The sequence below is a fragment of the Chiloscyllium plagiosum genome, unplaced genomic scaffold (genome assembly GCF_037043375.1).
Source record: "Chiloscyllium plagiosum isolate Xiang-an unplaced genomic scaffold, Cpla_swu_hap1 HiC_scaffold_21, whole genome shotgun sequence".
Lineage (NCBI taxonomy): Eukaryota > Metazoa > Chordata > Chondrichthyes > Orectolobiformes > Hemiscylliidae > Chiloscyllium > Chiloscyllium plagiosum.
In genome coordinates this window covers 32,858,010-32,881,292 of record NW_028270159.1, presented here as the reverse complement: position 1 = coordinate 32,881,292, position 23,283 = coordinate 32,858,010, and the positions used below count along the sequence as shown (strand labels likewise).

Sequence of the window (23,283 nt, the reverse complement as noted above, 5' to 3'; positions counted from 1 at the left end):
TAAATGTAAATATTGTAAAATGTATCACTACATAACTATGGGTTAAAGATGAAAGGCTCAGAACAGACTGACATCTACATAGAACATGACAGTATTAATATACAACATTACCATTGCATTGAGTGAGGAATCAGTATTGTACCTGCTCTGAGTGGGTTGATGCTCTGGAGTCTGAATGGCTGGTGTGAGTCTGCTGCTGTCAGAGCCCACAAACCCACTGTCAGTCTCTGGAGAAACAATGCGTTCCTGGAAAAGCAGAACAGCCCCTTCAATATTGCACGCTCAGCAAAAGGCTCTTTATTTACCTACAAGGTCGAGTTCATTTTCAGAACAACAGAAGCTGCCCAGACATTTACTCGGAGTGGGAGAAAGAGATCCTTCTCTGCAGCCGACTGCACCCTGGCAGAGCACGTGTCTCCCCGTGACTGTGGAATCTAAGGGCAGGAGCTGTTCCTTCCAGCTCGCTCAGCATTCCTTGCTTCAGTATCAGACCCACTAAAGCTTGAGGCATCTGTTACCATGAGGCAGTGGGGAGAGACCAACATCTAAGGTTATCGGACCCTCCCGGTCCTCAAATGTATGTAAATATAGTCTTGTATGAGTAAGAAATGCCTTTGGTTTGTTTGCTGGATAGATTCAAACTCTAATGTTTGTTTTGTTCCTTCATATGTTACTGTACAGAACCGAGCTGCCTCAGTGACAAGATACTTTTATGAATAAAGTATATTTTTCAAATAAATCAGAGGTGATTGAGAAAAAAATCTGACATTTCCCAGAAATCAATTATTTTTACATTGAAAAATTCTAAACTTACACAGCTCCATTCTTCATATAATATTGGAACATCTTAATTGCTACAAAGTCAAACTTACAAATGTGTTATCTGAGACAAATTTTGGCGATAGATGAACTCTATCAGTATAGACAGTCATATTCCATCAGCTCTTTAAAACCTTCCTTACTGCATATCTCATTTCTTTGAGTGCACTTTAAGTTACGTCGCACCCCCTATTATTACCTTCCTTATTTGACAACCACTTTATTCTGATTATGCTTCTGTAAACACTGTCAGAGGTTTTCTTGCAGTAAAAGGTGTTCAAGGTAAATAAGTGTTTGTTATCCAGTATCACTTTCACAAAACCAATCACACTTTTAGATCAGCTCTGTCTCACATCGAACAATAACTCTTGTTTCTCACAAAAAAACAGAAATTGCCAGAGAAACTCAGCAGGTCTGGTAGCATCTGTGGAAAGAAAGCAGAGTTGATGTTTTCGGTTGACTCTTCTTCAGAACTGATTGTACCTTGGAAAAGGTTGGTGTACTTGCTGAAAATGGGGTGGGGGGGGTGATGTCGTCAATAATGGCGGGAGACAGAGAAAGAGAACAGCAGTTGGGCAAAGGAATGGGTGAAGGTCAGCCTGAGGGAATCAGTAGCTGCTAATGGGGACCATTAGAGGCTGACAATGAGATGTCTGTGCCAGTAGTCCATGTGATGACAAGGTCTGCTGTCTGAGCACTGGGGACAGACATGGAAGGAGGTGTTCAGGCCATAAAATTATTGAACTTGATAAGGAGTCCTGAAGGCTACAGGGTCCCCAAGTGGAAAATGAGGCGCTGTTCTTCCAGCTTGCGCTGGAGCACTTGCAGCAAGCCGGGCACAGAGATGGTGGCCAAGGAACATGGTGGTGTACTCAAAAGGCAGGCATCAAGAAGGGTTATTGTTGTGAGCAGAACATAGCAAAGTGGTTGCCCAGTCTTCACTTTGTGTCCCCAGTGCAGAGGTGAGCAGTGAATGCAGTAGACTAGATTGAGCATAGTGCAGGTAAAGTAGTGCTTCACCTGGAAGGTGTGTTTGGGCCTTTGGATACTGAAGAGGAAGTAAATGGGTAGGTGGTACACCTTCTGCGGTTGCAGGGGAAGGTGCCGTAGGGTTGTGGGGGAGGTGTTGGAAGTGGAGGAAAAGTGGACCAGGTGTTCTGGAGTGAATGGTCCCTGCACAAGGCTGACAAGGGAGGGGGAGGGGAATATGGGTCTGGTAGTGGATCCCACTGGAAATGGTGGTTAATGATTGACTCGATGTGGATGCAGGTGGGATGGTAGGTGAAAACAAGGGTGACCCTACCAGTATTGTGGGAGGGAAGAGAGGGGGTGAGGGCCGAAGTGCCGGAGCTGGATTGGACTCAGCCGAGGGCCCTGTCAGCCATGGTAGTGAGGAATCCTCGGCTGAGGAAGAAGGTGGACATTTCAGAGGCCCCTTTGTTGAAGTTGGGATAATCAGAATAGATGTGACGGAGATAGAGGAACTGGGAGAATGGAATAGAGTCTTTACAGGAAGCAGGATATATACAGTTATGGTAACTATGAGAATTGGTGGGTTTATAGCGGTTGCAGAAATGAAAACAAAGATAGCCACGACTGTCACTAATCTCATTTCATCTGGTCATTTCCTACCCACTGCCTCCCTTTACACTGGGGAGACAAAACGCAAACTGGCGTTTGGCGACCCTTCAGGACTCAATATCAAGTTTAGTAACTTTAGAACTTGAGCACTTTCGTCCATGTCCTTATCCCAAGACCCACACATCAGGCCTTGTCATCACATGGGCTCCTAGTACAAACGCCCCATTGTCAACCTCTAATGGTCCCCATTAGCAGCTATTGGTTCCCCTAAATTGTTCTTTACCCATTTCTTTTCCTACCCAACTGCTGTTCTCTTTCTCTGGGCTCCATCTCCACCTTCTCATTTCCTCCTTGCCCCAGCACACATAGTAACCTTTTCCTAGCTACAACTAGCTCTGAACAATAATCACTGGACATAAAACATTAACTCTCTCTCCACAGATGCTCCCAAACTGCTGGGTAATGCTGGTAGTATGATTGTGACTTTGTTCCATTTTGCTTTCTCCTTCTCAAAACCACTTATTACACTGAAGTTTGCAGGATGTGTGGCTCAGAAACAGGCCTTTCAGCCCTAACAGCCCATGCTAGCGTTTATGTTTCTCTTCAGCCTCTTCCCATATTTCTCCTGATGAAGGGCTTATGTCCAAAATGTCGATTCTCTTGCTCCTCAGATGCTACCTGATCGGCTGTGCTTTTCCAGTGCCACACTTTTCGACTGGCGTCTCTGTATAGATCAGTGGGCTTAATGTGAAAAGCATCATCTTTGGAAACTTCCAAATTTTTAAATCTGTGACTGGTGTCTAAAGTTAATTCTCATGTCACTTTCTAACCCATATTCATGCTGGTCAGAACTTCGGACTTCTTGTGAAAATTCAACTGTCTCACCTATAAATGTTTTTGCTATCCCATACAAATCACACAAATTGCAATGAACCAGCTTAAAATAATTCCACTGGAGACAGAGAGAGGCTGTTGTTCCTTCACCTTCACACCTTTAGTCAGGTGTATTGTTGCAACAGGCGATAAATTGTCAGCACGAATAAATGCTGATGACGCACAATGGGATCAGAGGGTTGAGGCAGTGGGCCTGCAGCATCTCTGCTGCCATCTGGTGTAGCTTTCTGAAGTTACAAGAGCTCACAGCAGATGGGAAGCTGCTGACATCTGGGAATCACTGAAACAATTAATTTTTAAAATGCTAAATGAAAAGAACTGACCAATTAAACACATTGAAATTGGAGTTCGCCGCTCTGTATTACTCACACTCCTTTCAGTAAATCCCAGGCAGCAATGACTCTCGATACATAAATCTGCTGACAGAAATCCTCTTGGAACTAATCCACTGCAGTATTTAAATTGTCTTATTTTTGACTCATAATGTTGATTCATTGGTAGATTCAGTAGAAGGCTATCATAAGAATTTCTAAGAGGATTTAAGGCATAATAATATTTTCAGCTCTCTAGTACCTGGTTTACTAAATATTGGGACTGTATATAAAACACTTCATCACTGAATTAATATCAGGCCAAGGCTGAACTAAAGATGGTTCAGTTAATAGCCAGTTAGTGATTTTTAAAGCAGATATAATCTGCAATGCTAATGAGTCACTGAGGTGCAAATGCATATCAAATTATTGTTATTGTTAGTGCAGATTTTGATCAGGTTATTCTGAAGACACTCAGCGTAACATTTATTCTCGTGTCAACAACAAGCTAAAATATAATGTGCTATGGGACTGAATAATAGAGGTGCACATACTAAAGAGGCTGGAGTGTGTCATCATTCAAGTGCTCCATGTGATATTTTTCCTGATGACCAGTTCTGGTACCTTGTGGAATTTGTCGTCTATTGTATTCTAACCTACTGAAACAAGTTCTTTGAGATAGTTCAGTCACCAACTCTCCTATTTGTTTGCTTTGGAGTGATTAGTAGTGGAGGATATACCACTGTAGAATATCTACACGAAATATTTGTTAGATAACAAGAATGCTTATTGCATGAATCCCTTATACACCATCTCCCTGAAAGCTGTCCCCCCATCCCCCATGGTTAACCCTTATCCAACAATGTTTACAACTATATTATGTTTACCATTACCACCTCAACTCCACCCCCACGTCTCTGACTTCATAAATGCAGGTGGTTCGGACATGTTACACCTCCCTCAGAATACACTCTCTTCAGACATGGTCGCTTGGTCAATCTCTTGCTCGAGGACTGTTAACCATGATTCTGATCTGTGGATCACTTCTAGGCTGAAGGATTTTTTACTCCTGGGATATCCATTGCAGAGGATGTTGTTCTTTGTAGATATTGCTTTTGGTGCATTATTTCAACAGGACCATTTTGGTCCATTATCTTATCTGACTCAGGTAGTTGCCTGACAACATTAACTGGGAAACTTGAATCTTGTGAATATCCATCATGGAAGAAAGCTGCTCTGTTACTTCAGTTGCCCATTATGGTAGCTAATGTACTCTCGGTCATGCCAATGAAGGATTGCTACTCACATGGCCCTCTCTGTCACTGGCATTGACCATGCTGTTTTAGAAGACAAAGCATTGACATTTTCACCTTTCCTATGAAATCTGTGATGTCCTCTATGTTGATAGTGTTAAACAGCTCTTTTATGTTAATACAAGTGACCTCACTTGGTTGTTTCTCCTGTTGGGTTCTGCCAGGAGCCTGAGAGGCCCAATGAAGTTATCTCCTGGTTAGCCCTTGATTGGTTGGTGGATTGGTTGGATTGACTAGTTCCTGGACCAGTGTTTGGACAGCCATTCATCTCTAGATCAATTGTACTCTTGGACGTAGTCAATCTCCTCCAGCTCTTCTGATGAAGTTGGTTTGAGAAGTGCATGCAGACTCAAAAGGGAAGTTGGATCATTGTGGACAATGTACACATTTTCAACTGTCTTCTGTGTGTTGTGCTATAGTGTAACCAATAGCACTCCTTATGCTTCTGTGTGTTATTCCATCTTTGCCACATAGTTGAATCATTTTAGGCTGTATTATCTGGTTCTTCAGCCATGATAACCAGACTTCTATCAAGCACAAAGTCAAATAGAATGTCTATTGTTGTAGACAAGTTCCGTCTTGATGAACTATTTCTGTTAAAGATGTCAGGGTATCTTCTCCAATGGAGCTATCTTGTTTAATGCAGGTAACATTGAAGGGTGGTATGAGTTCCATTTTGTAGACCTCTCTGTGTGCATGGCCAACACAATGTGTTAATTCTGCACATTGTCATTATTGCTGTAATCAAATCCTCTTGTATTAAAGGCTAACATTCCCTTACCCATCCACACAACTTGCTGTATATGCATGTCTGCCTTCGGTGACTTATTAATAAGGACACCTATGACCCTTTGTACATCTTTACACTCTCCAACCTTTTACCATTTAAGAAATGCACTGCACATCTGTATCTCTGACCAAACTGGATAACCTCACATTCTTCCACATTTTGTTCCACTTGCCTTGTTCTTGCCCATTCCCTCTGTCCAAACCCTCCTGAAGCTGTTTCACATCTATCTCAAAACACACATTCCCATTTAGCCATGTCATACCTGCAAATGTGGAAATATTCCATTTGATCCAATATATATTGTAAACATCTGGGGCCCAAGCACTGATCCATATGGCTCCTCACAAGTTACAGCCGACCAACATGAGATTAACCCATTTATTCCGCCTGGTTTTGTCTGCTATAGCAATCTTAAATGCCAGTACATTACTTCCTATCCTTTCTGCTTTAATCTTTTTAACTAGCCTCTTGTGGGAGAACCATCTGAAAATCTAAGTAGACCATACCCATCAGCTCTCCTTTATCAATTTTACTAATTTTTTCAGTAACATCTTCACAATATTTCATTAGTTTTATTAGAGTTAACGTTTCAGGTCCAGTCTGAAGAAAGGTCACTGGACCTGAAACATTAACTCTACTTTCTCTCCATAGATGCTGCCAGACCTGCTAAGTTTTTCCAGTAATTTCTGTTGGTGTTTCCGATTTCCAGCACCCACAGTTCTTTGGGTTTTTTTGTTTAGTATCCACACATTCGTCTTCTGATCGGAGATCCTCTCTTACTAATAGACCAAACCCGTCCTTTTTCTCTTTGCCTGTCCTTCTTTACCAACAAATATCCTTGAAACATTGCAAGTCCTGATCACCATGCAGGCATACTTCTGTAATGGCAATTAGATCATACCTATATATCTCTGGTAGTGCCTTTATATTGTCCACCTTGTTGAGAATGCTCATACATTCAGGTAGGCTGTCCTTTACTTTGTCTTTTTGACATCAATCCCTTTTTGGAACATACTCAATGCTCAGCTTTTTTTGCCCTTCCTTCTCGTCACCTTAGCATCTTTGCCAACTTCTCTAACATCATGGTGCATGCAGCTTCACCAAACAAACCCAGTGATTCAGGAAGGCAGCTCTCTACTGCTGTTTCCAGGGCAAGTAGAGATTGACAATAAATTTGGGCCCAGTCAGCAAAGCCAACCTCCCCTAAATGAATATGAACATGCAAACCTTCATTCAGGATGTGAAAGCTGACTGGATTTCCTAGCAATCAGGCAGTGGATTAGTTGCCGGTCTGATTTTGACTCGTATTAATGATGGAATGACGAAGCTGGGGCTGCTGAGTTGGCCTTCAATGACTGGCAGCTCCAGAACTTGGCATTGCTAAGGTGGCGGCCATATTTGCTGCTGATACAACAGCTCCTGCACTCCGAGGATAGTGGATCACCCACGGAAAAGGTAGCTGCTGTTTAGGGGAAGGGGAAGTAAGGATTTTTATTTATGTCATGCAATGTGGGTCTCACTGGCAAGGCTGGCATTTGCTGCTCATTCCTAACTGCCCTTGACTGTTAGCTTTTTAAGAGAGTAGTCAACGGTTAACAACATTGCTGCAGGTCTGTGGTCACATATAGGCCACACTAGATAAGGGGAACAGATTTCTTTCTGGAAAGGATAACAGCGAAGTGCTTTTTACAACAATTGATGATATTCCTCACAGCCACCAGTAATGCCATTAGCTTCATATTCCCAATGTATTAGTTAATTGACTTTAAATTCCACCAGCCACCATGGTGAGATTTGAACTTGCATGCCAGGGCATTAGACAGTCTCTGGATGCATAGTGCAGTGACAGTACCATTGTGGCACCATCTCCCTAAGGTAAAGGGGTGAGGGGAGGCAGTCCAAGGGGGTTGAAAGCAAGGGTAGTGGGTTGGTTCTAAGGAGCCACTTCTCTGCCTTACTCCCAGTCTCTTGCTTGTGCACAGATCGATGGATTCACCTTGCCCTCTCAGCCTGCTCCCACCAGTGATCCAGTGTGTGAATCAACTCTTTCTTGATGCAGCTGGACCTAAAACAATTGTGGCCCGTGTGGGAGTAGGCCCTGAAGTGATCATCAAACCTCATGTACTTTTCAGGGACTTCCAAAAGCCCGCAGCTCCACACCAAAATGGCTTTCAGCCCCCCACTTCAAAATGACTAACTTGGTCTCAGCAGGAGCATTATGCTAGGTGTTCCTGACCCATAGTAAAAGCTGGTGGAGGAAAAGGGTGCAAGATTGGGAGTGCAGATGAATTTCAGATTTCTTCCAAATCAAAACTAAATATTGGCCACTCACATACTGAAACCGGTCTCCGCAACCTGATTAAAATTACTATCTGACTTAAACCACCCACTGATGGTGAGGGAAGGTAATATATAGATCATGTAGAGTAGGGATCTTATATTGCAGTGGTAGTGTCCCTATCTCTGAGCCAGGAAACCAATGTTCGAGTCCTACCTGCACCAGAGGTGTTTCATAATGCCTCAGAACAGAGCTATGACCATGTGCTGGAATATGTGATGAGAATAATTAGGTCCTTGGTTTTGACTGGCATAGACTTGATGGGCCAAAGGGCCTTTCTCTTTGCTATGGACCTCTATGACTCTGAACAGGTTGATTAGAAAATAAATGCACAGCCAAAAACCATTCACCGCTCTCCAACTTTCAGTATCTAATTCAAAGCAGAATTCAAAGAGAGTTTGATCCTTTCTCATGTTAAGTGTTTCCCCATGAGGTGTGGAAGACTTCAGAGTTTGCCTTGCAGTTACTCTGTGATAGAAATTTCAAACAGCTCCCAGCTCAATACTGGGATATGGACAGTAACACTGTTCCTTTAGTGTGTATTGCAATTTCTGCACATGGCAATGTTGGACGTGGAGCAGAGCGTCCCCTGAGTGTTTGGGTTGATTTTCAATTGTGGCTGCTGATGGGCTCATGTAAAATGGCCACTGGAGGGCACCATGCAAACGGAGGCAAAATCTAAAACCATCAGCACTGTAAACTGTATCCCTTTGTGAAACCAAATGAGCAACCAGTATTACCCAGAAACAAGATGCTGGCTTGGAACTCAGTCAATAAATAAAAGGAAAGTGTTTATTGAAATACAGTCTGAGGTTTTCAAAACGGTTTTACGTCACTAATGACGTGCACATCTATGCGTGGTACTTAATGTCTGGACATTGAGGAATCTCTGCAGACCCATGCACTGTGCTATTTTACCTTGTAGCAACAAACATTAAATCTCAGCTTTGAGGCTGGGCAAGTAACTCTGACTTTCCCAGTCGCCAGAAACAGCCATTGATAGAAAATGTAAAACGCAGGTCCATATGGAAATGGCGTTTGGATAACACCTATACCTGAAGTGGAAGCCTGTTTGTTTTCTATTCAGAGCCCTGCTGTGTGTTTTCACGTTTTGGCGGGTGACTCGTGTTTCTTATGTTTTAACTCTCGACTGGCCATGGTTACCTGTTTTATTTTCCCTGTGCTACAAATATCTAATGGCTGAAGATTTGGTATCAAATCCATACTCCCTTCCCCAAATAACCAAACCTTTGAGGCGCATCACATTGTAAGTGGTTGCAGTTACCTCCAGAGGGATTAATGTGGTTTGGTGCAGAGCTTTGCGAGAGATGTTCTCAGGAGAAGCAATTCCGTCCACATAACTTAGACCTTTTCGAGACAAAAGGTCCTTCTTTTCCGAAAGGGGCATTCCATTCGAGGTGGGAGATCTGCTGCGTAGTCCGGTTTTGGTTTCTGTGGGTAACAACTCCTCTGGTTCCAGTACTGGCCCATAGCCATCCTTAAAAGCATCACCGAGTGTGGTTTCCCATTTTATTGCTTTGTTCCTTTTGTAAATGAAGAAAACATCACTATCCGATTGAAGCTTAGGAAAAATCAACAACAATGAGATATAAAACACTCAATATTAAAGGAGCTGTATTAAACAGGATAGTTGTTGCATCAAATTCCAAGAAAATGGTTGTTGTGAAGAAGTGGCTAATTGCTTTCGCTGCCTTTAGAGGGTGATGGATACCACGGGGTGGGGTGGTTGGAGTGCTTTATCTCCCCCCCTCCAACTCCATTTTGATTTATCCCCCTATCCTTCTCCCTCACCTATGATGGTCTTCATTGACTGGAACGGGTTTTAAACATAAGTTATTCCATTCAAATCATGGGTGATTAGCTGGGGTGGTTAACGGGTGATAAGAAATACTATGGGTGATTCAGGTGTGTGTAAGAGTATTTATGAATAAAAAAGTGTGGGTATTAACCTATTCAAAATGGCTCCTACTCACGGTTCTGATGTTTTACTGCTGCATTTGTCCAGATGGTCTTTAGGAGTCTTTATCCCTCCATCTTGGATTAGGTCTATCATTCTAATCTCCTGAACATGTGCAGTTGGAGGTGACTGAGGAGTCTCAGGGATTCCCCTCGTCCTCTCAAGACCGAGCGACAGAGGTAAATCCTTGACGTTTTTATATCTGGAAAGCAGGTAGCAAACACTTTGTTTATGGGGAGAAGTGGGGAGGACAAAATTGCAAAGCCTCAAATTGAATTTAGAGGCTCAGAACATTGAACAGCAGGAAAGCACAAGTGAGTGAATTTTATCTGAGCACCAGGGGTTGACCGTTTTCTTATGTAACTTGGTATCTGTTGTGCTACGGCAAAGATTCCAGTCCAGACAAGACACAACATCACAATTTCTGAGTACCCGCCTTCAGTCAAACTCTGTGTAATGGAGTCAGTATAGACTAAGTGTTGGTAAGAATGCAGTAATAATAGTTCTCCCAGAGACCAGACAGACAATGGACTGAAGTCTGTGATGTTACAGTCTTGTAAACAATGGTGGTACAAGTCACCTTCAAAATATCTGACTTTACAGAACATGTCCATCTGTGTTATATATTACATGAACAAACATACATAGAAAATTACAACCAGCATCTGTACCTACAATCTCCACAACATACTACAGCGACTCGTCAGGTCACTACTTTTAGTGGCTTAGAATGGTAAAGATACTTCAAGAATACCAATCTCTAACATAATATTTTAAAAATTATCCAATCAATATATTGAAAATATTAGGCAAAATGAAAAATTCTAATTATTTTCTTCAAATATATTCTCACTTAAATTCTTCCCCTTTGGGTAATACAGCAGAAGATGTGGTAAGGTTCCTGGACTGATTAGCAGTGTATGGGGGCACATCTACATTCGATACACCTGGGCCTGGGTGGGGGGGGGCGGGGGGGAGGTGGGAGTTAAAGTGGGAAGATGAAGGTTTAGATCGGTGGGTTGGGTGGGGATTTGGGCAAGTTCAGAGCCTAAGGAGTTAATGGGGAGGGCAGCCAAGCAGGAAATATGTACATTTGAGGTGTCACCAAGAGTAAAAGGCTGAACCTGAGATTCACCGAAAAGAGTGCTGTCATCCCACCATGTTGGAAATAACACGCTTGAAATGGAGATGATAATGGCTGTGAGCACAACTGAGTGGGCAGGGAAGTATTTTGTTCTGAGAGGGAAGGGGCTTCAATTTGAGGCAATATAACACTGTTGAAATGGTGATACCTACCAGCACTATGTACCAAATGAACCCTTGGCATTAACCGCCTGGGTGCAGCCCAGGTCCTGGCCCCCATGTACCTTTGACCATAGGCAGAGCTGAATGTGGTTCCCCCTCTGGCTCGATGCCCTGTCTCCTTATGAGGAAGGGCCAGCTGGAATGAGCTCAAGGTCCACTGTCACGTTGTTGCCTTGCTGCTGGTGCTAGAGCAATGGAATATAGGTCCGTCTGTATTCTGGCAGTCCCTGAGACCAGGTGGAACTGGCTCTCCACGGCAGACACTGAATGCAGGGCTGAGGCAACAGGGTCCCAACTGCCCCGTTGCAGCCGTTGTGCCAGGTGGTCAATGCACTCCCCCACGAAGGTGCCTGCTGCTCCTGGGTCAACGTGTGGAGAATTCATATATACTCACTAATGGCTGACACCACAGCAGTCCTCTCCTGTCTGGGCTGGAGCAGGTTGCTGGTCAATGCCAGTCCTCTGCCAGCTGCAGACACCAGCATGTGCCCGACTCTAATCTCAGTACCTTATACCTCGAGGTGTCCCCTTCTAGGCTGCTGGGGGGGGGGGGTTGAGGTGTGAATGCAGGAGGCAGTCTTGGCTCCCAGAGATATCCATACCTCCTTCCTCAGGCATGGAGGAAACCATGTCTAGCAGTGCCACCCTCTCCACTGGAGACTGTGGAAATGCCACTCATACTAACAGGAGAAAATGTGTCATGAACAAGTAGCCCATTAGGAATACACGAGGTAAAAACAATGACTGCAGATGCTGGAAACGAGATTCTGGATTAGTGGTGCTGGAAGAGCACAGCAGTTCAGGCAGCATCCAAGGAGCTTCGAAATCGACGTTTCGGGCAAAAGTCTTTCCTGATGAAGGGCTTTTGCCCGAAACGTCGATTTCGAAGCTCCTTGGATGCTGCCTGAACTGCTGTGCTCTTCCAGCACCACTAATCCAAAATTAGGAGTACATGCCCAGTGGGGTGATGGGAGAGTGGCACAGAATGGCACAAGGCTTCTCACTCAGTTGCCAAGACATTGATGTTTCTGTGTCTCCATGGGAGCCTTCCTAGTTCCGACCAGTGATGGTCAAGATCCTCTCTTCATAGGGGGACAGGAAGGAGCTCCCCCACCTACCTCATCCTGACACTTTCAGCCCTCTGATAGGACGTCCTCTCCTGGAATGAGAGGAAAAGAGGAAACTGAGTGAGATGGGAGTGGATGAACCCACTGTTAGTGAAGGTGCAGACGGGGAAAAGTGGGTGAAGCATCCCGAGTGAGTGAGTAGGCAGTGCATATGCAGGCAGATGGATGAGACGTTGGGATGGATGACAGTGAGTGAGGGAGGAAGCGGTGTGCAATAGTGAGGGTGGTAGAGTCTTGGTGGGAGGTGGGTGCAGTCAGTGTGAGTGTGAGGTAGCAGAGAGGAGATGGTGGCACTTATCCTGGCGGAGACAGGGTGGTTCAATGACCTCCGCGCAGCACTGCTGCATGGTTGACATTGCACTGACCTGAGTGGCACCTCAGATCAAGCTGGCAGGGTATGGTGCTGTGGCCTCCTCTGTCAGTCCTAGGTGAAAGAGGACAGCTTTCCACTGTATCACTACATTCCCCCCGGACCTCCAAGTCTTTGTCCACGAAACATGGTGCCAGTCTCTCTTTGTCTGCCCTGTTTGGAGCCAATGTATCGAACAATGCCAGGCAGCTCTGGGCTGCCAACCACTTGACCACGTGCACAAAGGGCTTTTAAATATGGTGTGACTGTTAGGAATTCTGGGATATCCCAGCAGCAGTAAATACTTCTGTTTCTGGTGCGTGAGAGAACTGGGCTAGCACAGAACCAGCCGGATGCCGTAGATGTGTGTGGTCCTGAGTTAATGCAGACTATAGCCCAGGAAAACTTGCTAGACCTTGCAGAGAGGAACTGTCCACGAAACATGACAAAATGACACTTAGCCGACATCTGGTAGGATTCAGATCTTGGTAACTCCACAAAATAAGATTCTGTGAATCTGTATTTTCTGCTAATATGCAAATTAGGAGTCTTCTGATCTGAAAGACTGACAATTATTGAAAAAGAAATACAAGCAAAACAATAAGAAATAAGTCATGAGAAATCAGCATGGTTTTAGTATTCATTTCTTCGATAAGCTCTCCTTCACATACTTCAAAATCCAGCATTAGAGAACTGTGAAACTGCTTGATGAGAATTATCTCTGGGTATTTATTTAGCAGAAAAACAAAATATCAAACAAACTGTTGTTGACAATCTAAGGTTATATAAATGCTCTTGTGCTCTTGCTGGTCAGTTCCTCTGGTAACTGGGAAGATATTTTCTAATTGAGCTACTCAGAGATGTAGGTACACATGTGGGACTTGAACCAACTAGAAAGATTCGATATTCGAATGTATTATGATCAGGAAATGTCTGCTTCCTTTGCTCAGGGATACTAGCATTGCTCCACAAGAGCCCTCAGACATTGGGAGCAGAACGTCCTTGAAACCCGGAGCAGAGCTGTGCCAGTTGGTTGACTAACATGAGAAGGATAAATCGTTTGATGCATATGAGTTTGCACCAGGATTGATCACTACATTATGAAGAAAGGGATGCAGTTGAGACATGAATTCTTAGCTGGAATTTCCTGAGGGTCGACAGTGTGATGTTCCATGATTTGGAACATTGACATGACCTGGAAGGAGAGACTAATCAAGCAATGAAACGAGATAATCTTAACTGCACTCACTGCTCCAACAGTTGGTCAAAATTATCCTTCAGTTGCATTGTCTTGTGCTTCAGGCTTTCAGGAATGGCATCTCCGCCCTCACTTTCTCCACTCACGGAGCTCACCTCCACATCCACCATTCCATGTTGGAGTGCTGCACTTGGAACTACGCTCTGCAGAATACAGAAGAAGATTAGTCTTGAAACTCCTCAATTCAACACAGCATGTTGTTTAGATGATTTTGGACAGTGATATAATGGATCTTAAAACAGCTAAGAAAATCCATAGGAAAGACAATTACAGAGCATTTATCACACTTGAAGAACATTTCCCAAGGCATCACAACATGAAGTACTTCTGGAAATGTAGTGTTGGCAAAACTGCAACTAGTTTGTGCAGAACAGTGTCACACATACGGTAAGACGAATGAGCAAATGAGCCATAGATTTAGGAATAAAGGAATAGGTCAATGAGAAAGTCTCTGTTTTTGTTTAATTAGTGCCTGGAATGTAGCTGAGAATGCAAATGAGATCTTTGTTTAATGTTCAGCAGACTAACATATCAAATCCTTTGGAACAGATCTCCTCAGAGGAAGCTATATTAGAGTGATAGAGATGTACAGCACGGAAACAGACTCTTCTATCCAACTCGTCCATACCAGCCAGATTTCCCAAATTAATCTTGTCCCATTTGCCACCATTTGGCTCATATCTCTCTAAACCCTTCCTATTCATATACACATCCAGATAGTCTTTTAAATGCTGTAATTGTACCAACCTCTGGCAGTTCATTCCATACTCATTCCACCCTTTGTGTGAAAAGGTTGCCCTTAGATCTCTTTTATATCTTGCCCCTCTCATCCTAAACCTAATGCCTCTAGCTCTGGACTCCCTCACCCCAGGGAAAAGACCTTGTCTATTTATCCTATCCATGCCCCTCATGATTTTATAAACCTTTATAAAGTCACCCATCAGCCTCTAACGTTCCAGGGAAAACAGCCCCAGCCTATTCAGCCTCTCCCTGTAGCTCAAATCCTCCAACCCTGGCAACATCCTTGAAAATCTTTTCTGAAGCCTTTCAAGTTTCCCAACATCCTGCCGATAGGAAGGAGACCAGGATTGCAAGCAATATTCCAAAAGTGGCCTAACCAATGTCCTGTACAGCTGCAGCATGACCTCCCAACTCCTGTACTCAATGCTCTGACCAATAAAGGAAAGCATACCAAACGCCTTCTTCACTATCCTATCTACCCAGGACTTTACTTTCAAGGAATTATGAACCTGCACTCCAAGGTCTCTTTGTTCAGCAACACTCCCTAAGACCTTACCATTAAGTGTATAAGTCCTGCTAAGATTTGCTTTTCCAAAATGCAGCACCTCGCATTTATCTGAATTAAACTCCATCTGCCACTCCTCAGCCCATTGGACCATGTGATCAAGATCCCGTTGTACTCAGAGGTAACCTTCTTCGCTGTCCCACTACCGTCTAATTTTGTTCTGGAACGGGCAGCATAGTTAACAATGAATGAAATAGAGTGAGCTAAACATTTTCAAATAACATTATAGCTCCAAAATATTGGATATTTCACCTTTCTTCAGGAGTATTCACATCATCCTCAACAATATAGATTAAAAAAACACAGCCAAATAAACCTGGATAGTTGGAGATCCTCCGGCATCTTTTGACTTCAGTTCATGGAAAAATGATACTTAACTCCTAGTCTGCTCCAAAAAAACCATGTGACCATCAGCCTACTGTTAATTAGCTGTAATTTGCTTCTGGTCTCACAAACTCAGAATTAAACTCCATATCCTTGCATTTCGATGCTGCTGGAGTCTCTCTTTCCCAATAACATTACCCAACAGAAAACTGCCCACTAATTCTACATTGTCAAACTTTAGTTCGCTGCACATTCTCCCCTCCATTCCTCTGACCACTGGGAACTTAGATTCCCTACACTCCATAATTTCTTCCCAAAACATCTCCTCTTGTTCAGCTCTCTCTCCTTCTTCAAGGCCCTCTCTGAACTCCATCTCTTTCATTAGGTACCTTTCTTGATATCTTTCTTTGGCCCTGTGTTCATTTTCTTTTCCTTATCCTGTGTGTTGGGTTGCTTTTCTATGTTGAAGGTGCGATACAATTCAAAGTAATGTCATTGATAGCTAGGGGCAGAGGGATGGAAATACACTGCATTGAGGAACATGCTTCCAACTTGAGATTCAGACAAGGGGAGCATAACTAATTGCAATTTGAGCTGTGCCAAGAGTCTTCGATGTTCATTATGTGGAAAGGAATGAATAAAAGTCTTTCAACTCAATATGGAAATACAAGCCAAACACCTCACCTCATTAAGGTAATGATATGAATCTTACCTCAGGTTTGGGATTCTGGACCATGTCTGCGGCCCTGTGCTGGGTTGGTGTTGGAGTCTGAGCCATCGATAACGGGGTTGGTATTGGAGTCTGGAGTGCAGGGATGGGTGTTACCCATGAGCTGGATGTTAGGGGCATATCAGATCGATGGTTGTTCAAGGAGTGGTTCTCTGGATGCTGGCCAATCTGTTCATTCAGATCCTCCAAGTGCATTCCAAGCCGAAAAATGTTGCCTTCCACTTCCCTAGGAAGCAAAGTATATGTTCCACAATTGATTGAATATTACACTTTGAAATGCTTGCCTTCAGCATTAATTTGAGAACCATTTTTGCAACAGAAGTTCTGATATTGCCTCTATATGTAACCAGACAAAAATTAAGCTGCACTTAGTGCTCAAAGTTTGTGAGAAGATTTGTAGCTCGGGTGCTCGTTGCTGTGGTTCTGTTCGCCGAGCTGGAAGTTTTTGTTGCAAACGTTTCGTCCCCTGTCTAGGTGACATCCTCAGTGCTTGGGAGCCTCCCGTGAAGCGCTTCTGAGGTGTTTCCTCCGGCATTTATAGTGGCCTGTCCTTGCCGCTTCCGGTTGTCAGTTTCAGCTGTCCGCTGTAGTGGCACACACGCAGACGACAAGCAACATGAATTTGACTGGGACAACACTACCATTATAGGGCAAGCCAAACAAAGAACAGCCAGGGAATTCCTAGAAGCTTGGCACTCATCCACAAACTCCATCAACAAACACACAGACCTGGACCCAATATACTGGCCACTACAGCGGACATCTGAAACTGACAACCGGAAGCGGCAGGGACAGGCCACTATAAATGCCGGAGGAAACACCACAGAAGCACTTCACAGGAGGCTCCCAAGCACTGAGGATGTCACCTAGACAGGGGACGAAATGTTTGCAACAAAAACTTCCAGCCCGGCGAACAGAACCACAGCAACTTAGTGCTCAATTTACATACTAATCCATGCTGAACAAATTGGAATGTGCTGCAGTTGAAACAAAAGTTATCCATTGAAGATTCCTGAGTTTTTAAAAATAGAATCTAACAGCTCTTGTTGAAGTATTGATATATTTTTTAAAATTTTACCATGTGCAAATCTCCAGTCTCTAAGTGAAAGCACATTTACAAACACCTCACAAATCCTATCCTTGTGTTTGGGGAACATTTGATGGATTGGAAAGATTTTCTGCCAAACTGCAGTTCTAATCCTTTAAAGGTTATTTTCCTTGTACAGTTATTAATGCTAGGTTGGTAGAGGAGTAGACAGCACAGGATTGAAAGGTCAGAATGAACAATATGCTGCCTGGAACTCAACAAGAATCGATTCATTAGACTTGCCTTGATGGCCCTTGATATATTCCCAAACTCTTTTGCAAAGCCTTGAAATGCTTTAAAAGCACTAGTTAGATTGAAAACATATGGGTAGTTACATAATCATAGAAATATTCTTCAATTTGAAAATATGCATTTACTAATCCAATGAAAATTCCTGCCTTTTTTTAGTAAGAGTTCTCATTTTACAAAGTTGGATATCCGTCAAAACTCCATTTAAATAGCATTGAACACCTTACTTAGGCTTCTTTTCAAAGGAAACAAATATTTTAATATCTTATTCTTAACATAACTTGTATTTATTTATTTGTAAATATCCTATTTATTTATTTTGTCTTCTATCATCTCACATCACTATTTCAAGACTGATCGACAATTAGTTTGGAATTATCTCTTGCAATTACCTTCATCCATATTAAACTCTTCACCTTGTAACTAAAATTGAGTGCAGAACTTTGCCTAACAGTTTGCACAATCATGTTCTTCAGTTACTGGAACTTTATTCATGGCTTTTAGGAATAGAACCAACTCAATATTATCAAGAAATTCACCAATGCCGCAATCATAGCTGCTTTTGCGCCATTTTGAAAGTTAATGTTCCACGTAGATTATGGACTTGTTAGTTGCTCTGGGGCTGCATTTAGAGTTACAGTGTATCTACAGTGTAAATACAGTGAATTACAGTCCTGTAATCACACAGTCCTTCTGTATAATATTAGCTTTTACCCCAAAGTTTCTACTTCAGACAAAGAAACATTCTTCTTTGGACCAAATAAAGATGATTTTTGACAACCATCTAAACCTTATTATTAAATGCTATAGTGCAACCAGATAAGGGGATTATGATCAAAACCTGGAATTTCTATTGTTGCTACATGGATGTACAATGACACTGAGGGTAGTCAGACAGGAGATTAATATGGATGCAGTATCTGCAATGATACACACTGGAAAAGTGTTTGCAATTACTGTTTCGTTGTAAGATCCCACTTCCTCAATGACAAATATACCATAAAAATGAAAAAAAAAATGGCTGGTCAACATTCTGTGCATTAAATTCACACTGATCAAAATCCCATTGCAACATAGAGTTTGATTTGTATCTCTCAAGAGCCACAGGTTAGTTTGGGCATGGTATCATTAAATGGTGCTACAGGTCTGACTCCCAAAATCAGGAAAATGAGCTGATATAACAGATCTGTGCTCCTGCTCAGAATACTGAACGATATCCTAAACCTCTGACATATTATGAGAAAGTGAAAACTGCAGATGCTGTAGATCAGAGTCGAGATGATGCTGGAAACGCACATCAGGTCAGGCAGCATCCGAAGAACAGGAGAATCGATGTTTCGGGCATAAGCCCTTCATCAGGAATGAGGAAGACATATTATGGGCTGAGAAATAAAATCCTGTATTAAGGTGACATTTACCTTAATGGTTTTGAACAGAAATTGGCACATTTACCTGTTAGGATCAAATTCCCCAACAATATAAGAGTTGGTGCTGGCATCCTTGAGTTGGAGCCCACAATGCTCTTCTCGTGCCTGTAAATATCCCCTTTCCAATGCATCCTGGCCATCCTTCAACCTCTGTAGTGCCTGAAATAAGGAACAGAAGTGGAAAAGAGAAGATTAAGTGCTTACTACAAACCCCCTCCCATGCAATATCTCCAGACATCTAATAGATTTGAATCTTACAATTGTCATAAATGCCATTGTCATGATTATCTGCATTTTGAGTGAATTGTAGTTAAATAAGTAAATAAAAATACTAAGATTAGTCCAGTTTAGTTAAACACAATGTGTTAATCCCAAGAGACTGGACTCTGAAATACATTTTCAAATTGTAATTTATTTTATAATTCTCTTGCGTCACTGCCTGGCCCAGCATTTATTGCTGGTCCCTGGGTGCCCTTAACAAGGTAGTGATGAGCTTTCTTTTTGAACTGCTGCAGTTCATGTGCAGTTAGTAGTCAATGAACCTAGGGAGGGAGCTTGTATATGCAATATATGTAATCTTATTGTTACTCATTTTTTCAGGTAATTTACCGCAGAAGGTATATTTGAAAATATTCAACCTCTGTTAGTTACCATGAATGCTACCCCCTGCAACTCTTCATAAGCAACTTCTGAAAAGAGAAGTAGTCTTCACAACTCAACAGCAAACCTCACCTGAATCATTTTTTAAAAATCATACAATCGTTACCTCAAATAAGAAAGCTCTCTTTAACCTCAGAGGTCAGAACTGAACTGTTTTGATGCTTAAAATCACATTGTTGCCAGTGTTTGTAAAACTGCCAGCAGTCTCCAGGAAACATCTTCAGCTTTTGATATTGAGAAAGTGGAAATTCTGGGAAGCATCAAGATAGATAGGTCCCCAGGACTGTACCAGATATATCCAAGGTTACCAGGGGGAGTGAAGAATGAGATTGCTGTGCCTCTGGTGAGATCTTTGCATACTCACTTTCCACGGGAGTAGTACCGCATGATTGGAGGGAGGAGAATGCTGTTCCGCTGTTCAAGAAAAGGAATAGGGAAATTTCTGGGAATTACAGAACAGCCAGTCTTACGTCTGTGGTAAGCAAGGTACTGGAAAGGATTCTGAGAGATAGGATTTATGACTATTTGGAAAAACACAGTTTGATTAAAGATCGCCTGCTTGGCTTTATGAGGGGCAGGTCTTGCCTCACAATCCTTATTGATTCTTTGAGGATGAGATGAGACAAGTTGATGAAGGTCGAGCGGTGAACGTGGTGTATATGGATTTCAGTAAGGCATTTGTTAAGATTCCTTATGGTAGGCTCAATCAGAGAGTTTGGAGGAATGGGATACAGGGAAATTTGCCTGTCTGGATACAGAATTGGTTGGCCCATAGAAGGCAGTGAGTGGGAGTGGAAGGAAAGTATTCCCCCTGGAGGTTGGTGAGCACTGGTGTCCCACAGGGTTCTGCTCTTGGGCCTCTGCTCTTTGTAGTTTTTATAAATGACCTGGATGAAGAAGTCGAAGGTGAATTAGTAAGTTTGCCGATGACACAAAGGTCGGTGGTGTTGTAGATAATGTTCAAGGCTGTTGCAGGGTACAACAAGACATTGACAGGATGCAGAGCTGGGCTGAAAACTGGCAGATGGAGTTCAACCTGGATAAATGAGATTTATTTTGGAAGGTCAAATTTTAATGCTGAATACAGGTTTAAAGACAGGATGCTTGGAGGAACAGCGGGATCTTGGGGTCCATGTACATAGTTCCCTCAAAGTTACCACTGAAGTTGATAGGGTGGTTAAGAAGTTGTATGGTGTTTGGCTTTCATTAACAGGGGCACTGAGTTTAAGAGCCGTGAGGTTTTGCTGCAGCTCTATAAAACCCTGGTTAGACCAGACTTGGAATATTGTGTCCAGTTCTGGTTGCCTCATTATAGGAAGGATGTAGATGCTTTAGAGAGGGTGCAGAGGAGATTTACCAGGATGCTGCCTGGATTGGAGGGCCTGTCTAATGAAGAGAGGTTGAGTGAGCTAGGGCTTTTCACACTGGAGAGAAGGAAGAGAGGTGACTTGATAGAGGATAGAAGGTAATGAGAGGCATAAATAGAGTAGATAGCCAGAGACTTTTCCCCCAGGGCAGAAATTTTAAGGTGAATGCAGGAAGGTGTGGGGGAGATGTCAGAGGTAGGTTCTTTATGCAGAGAGTGGTGGGCACATGGAACACACTGCCAGCGATGGTAGTAGAGGCAGAGATGTTCGGGGTATTTAAGCAACTGCTGCACAAGCACATGGATGGCAGTAAATTGAGAGGTATGTAGGTTAGGTTGATCTTAGATTAAGATAAATGTTCGGCACAACATCATGGGCTACAGGACCTGTACTGTGCTGTACTGTTCTATGTTCTAAACATTCAGTTCCCCTTCTCTGCGTAATACTTGTCAACACTATCAGCTGCTCTCTCTCCTCAGTTACAGTTACAACTTTTCAAAGCCACTTCCATCACATCACTGCTTACACCTTCAACTCTTTCACTCTCTCCAACTATCGCAGATCTTCAACGTCCCTTAGTTCCGAGATTCTGGCACCACTCCATTCCCTGCTTACCTCTTATAAGGTATCTGCTATCTGCTCTAAGCCCTCACATCTGCTTTGTCACACTGATATACAACATGGACTACTTAGTTTTGAATTCCGTCATGTGATGTAATACCTGAGATAAGCATGGTTTTAAAAAAGGAAACAAAACATTGACTTCAATTGGTCACGTGCATTATCTGACCATATGTCAACATGGATTAGACAACATGAGTTGAGAGAAAATGAACATTTTATCCAAAGGCAATAGTGCAGACAGCGAGGACCGTCCAGCCCAACCCCCCGAAAGGACTGTAAAGTCCCTCATCTTCAAAGTTTATTTTCACCTTTGAGACTGTTCCTAGGTTGGTGATGAAAACATGACCTGTGGTAATGAAGCTTGGAGACAATGACTCAGATATAGAAATAAACAAAGAAGCTTGTATTTCAAATAGCTGCTTCTGGTAGAGAGAGGAAGATGGATTTTTGACTGTAGTATGAAAACCAGCTGGAGCCTCTCAATTATGCAGAAACACAGAATAAAAAGAAGCATCAGAACACAGAACTCAAATAATGGCTGAAATATTTATAACTGGTAATGGTCTAAGACATCAATAAAACAACTGTGGTCGCAGGTTAAAACCATACACCTCAAAGATACTTCAGACTCTAAACTGTACATTCTTTATCTGCCTTTGAAATGGGACACCCTTCCCTTTTTATCTTTGTATCTGTGTTTCATAAGACATGGTGGTTGGCTCCTTTATCCTGCAGCAGAAATTAGTTAGCAACATTTCAAATGGAAAGAGGTAACAGACTCGTGCTAAAAAGAACCAAAATTTCCATTGCAGGAAGTTATCCCCGAAATTCATCCTTCCTCATCTGATTAAGAGGTTTCTATTCCATCCACAGCACCAAGATCACCACAGGCCAAGTGACCAACAGAAGATTGTATGGGCTTCTCTTCAACTTTGTGTATCTTTGCAGGTGACACATGACAATCTGCTCTCCTCATGGGTCCACCCTGGTCTTTCATTTGCTCTGTTTGCTTTGCTCCAATGCAGCCAGTCCCTGCAATGATTTCTCCTTCCATATGCACAGTCACTTCTGGATATGTTCCAAGGTTCCATCTTTGACTCTCTTCGGTCTTTCATCAAGTCAAACCTCTCTGTGACATTATCTACAATCAATAGAGCTCAGGCGAATGCAATATGAGACTCTTCAGATTCTTTTTGGTTTTAGAGCCATTAGTCTCTAAAATTAAACTATCGATTGGCTAAATTTAAACTATTGATTATATTATCATGGCCAACAAACAGGATAGAAAGTTACAATAGATTGCTTCTTGATTTGGAAAGTGTCGACATTTATTTCATAGCCTCAATTTATTAATATTGCTCCTTAAACTAAAATTCTGAAGCATATTTTCACTTATGAGCTGTCAAAGGCAATACTCTTTCTTTACTCAGCCAATAATCAACCATG

The 23,283-nt window shown here is 42.6% G+C and overlaps 1 protein-coding gene across 8 annotated transcripts in view; it reads right to left on the bottom strand.

Annotated features, from left to right (window-relative positions):
* The window catches only part of akna (AT-hook transcription factor), a 202,294-nt gene that overhangs the window by 40,048 nt on the left and 138,963 nt on the right, over positions 1-23,283 (bottom strand). For all 8 annotated transcript variants that reach the window (XM_043720009.2, XM_043720006.2, XM_087998483.1 and 5 more), the window contains 6 exons: positions 19,212-19,345; positions 16,406-16,649; positions 14,055-14,206; positions 10,041-10,226; positions 9,332-9,590; positions 143-246 (listed from right to left, as the gene is read on the bottom strand). In XM_043720009.2, coding sequence (XP_043575944.2) covers positions 143-246; positions 9,332-9,590; positions 10,041-10,226; positions 14,055-14,206; positions 16,406-16,649; positions 19,212-19,345 — 1,079 coding nt within the window. The remainder of the gene's footprint in view (positions 1-142; positions 247-9,331; positions 9,591-10,040; positions 10,227-14,054; positions 14,207-16,405; positions 16,650-19,211; positions 19,346-23,283) is intronic.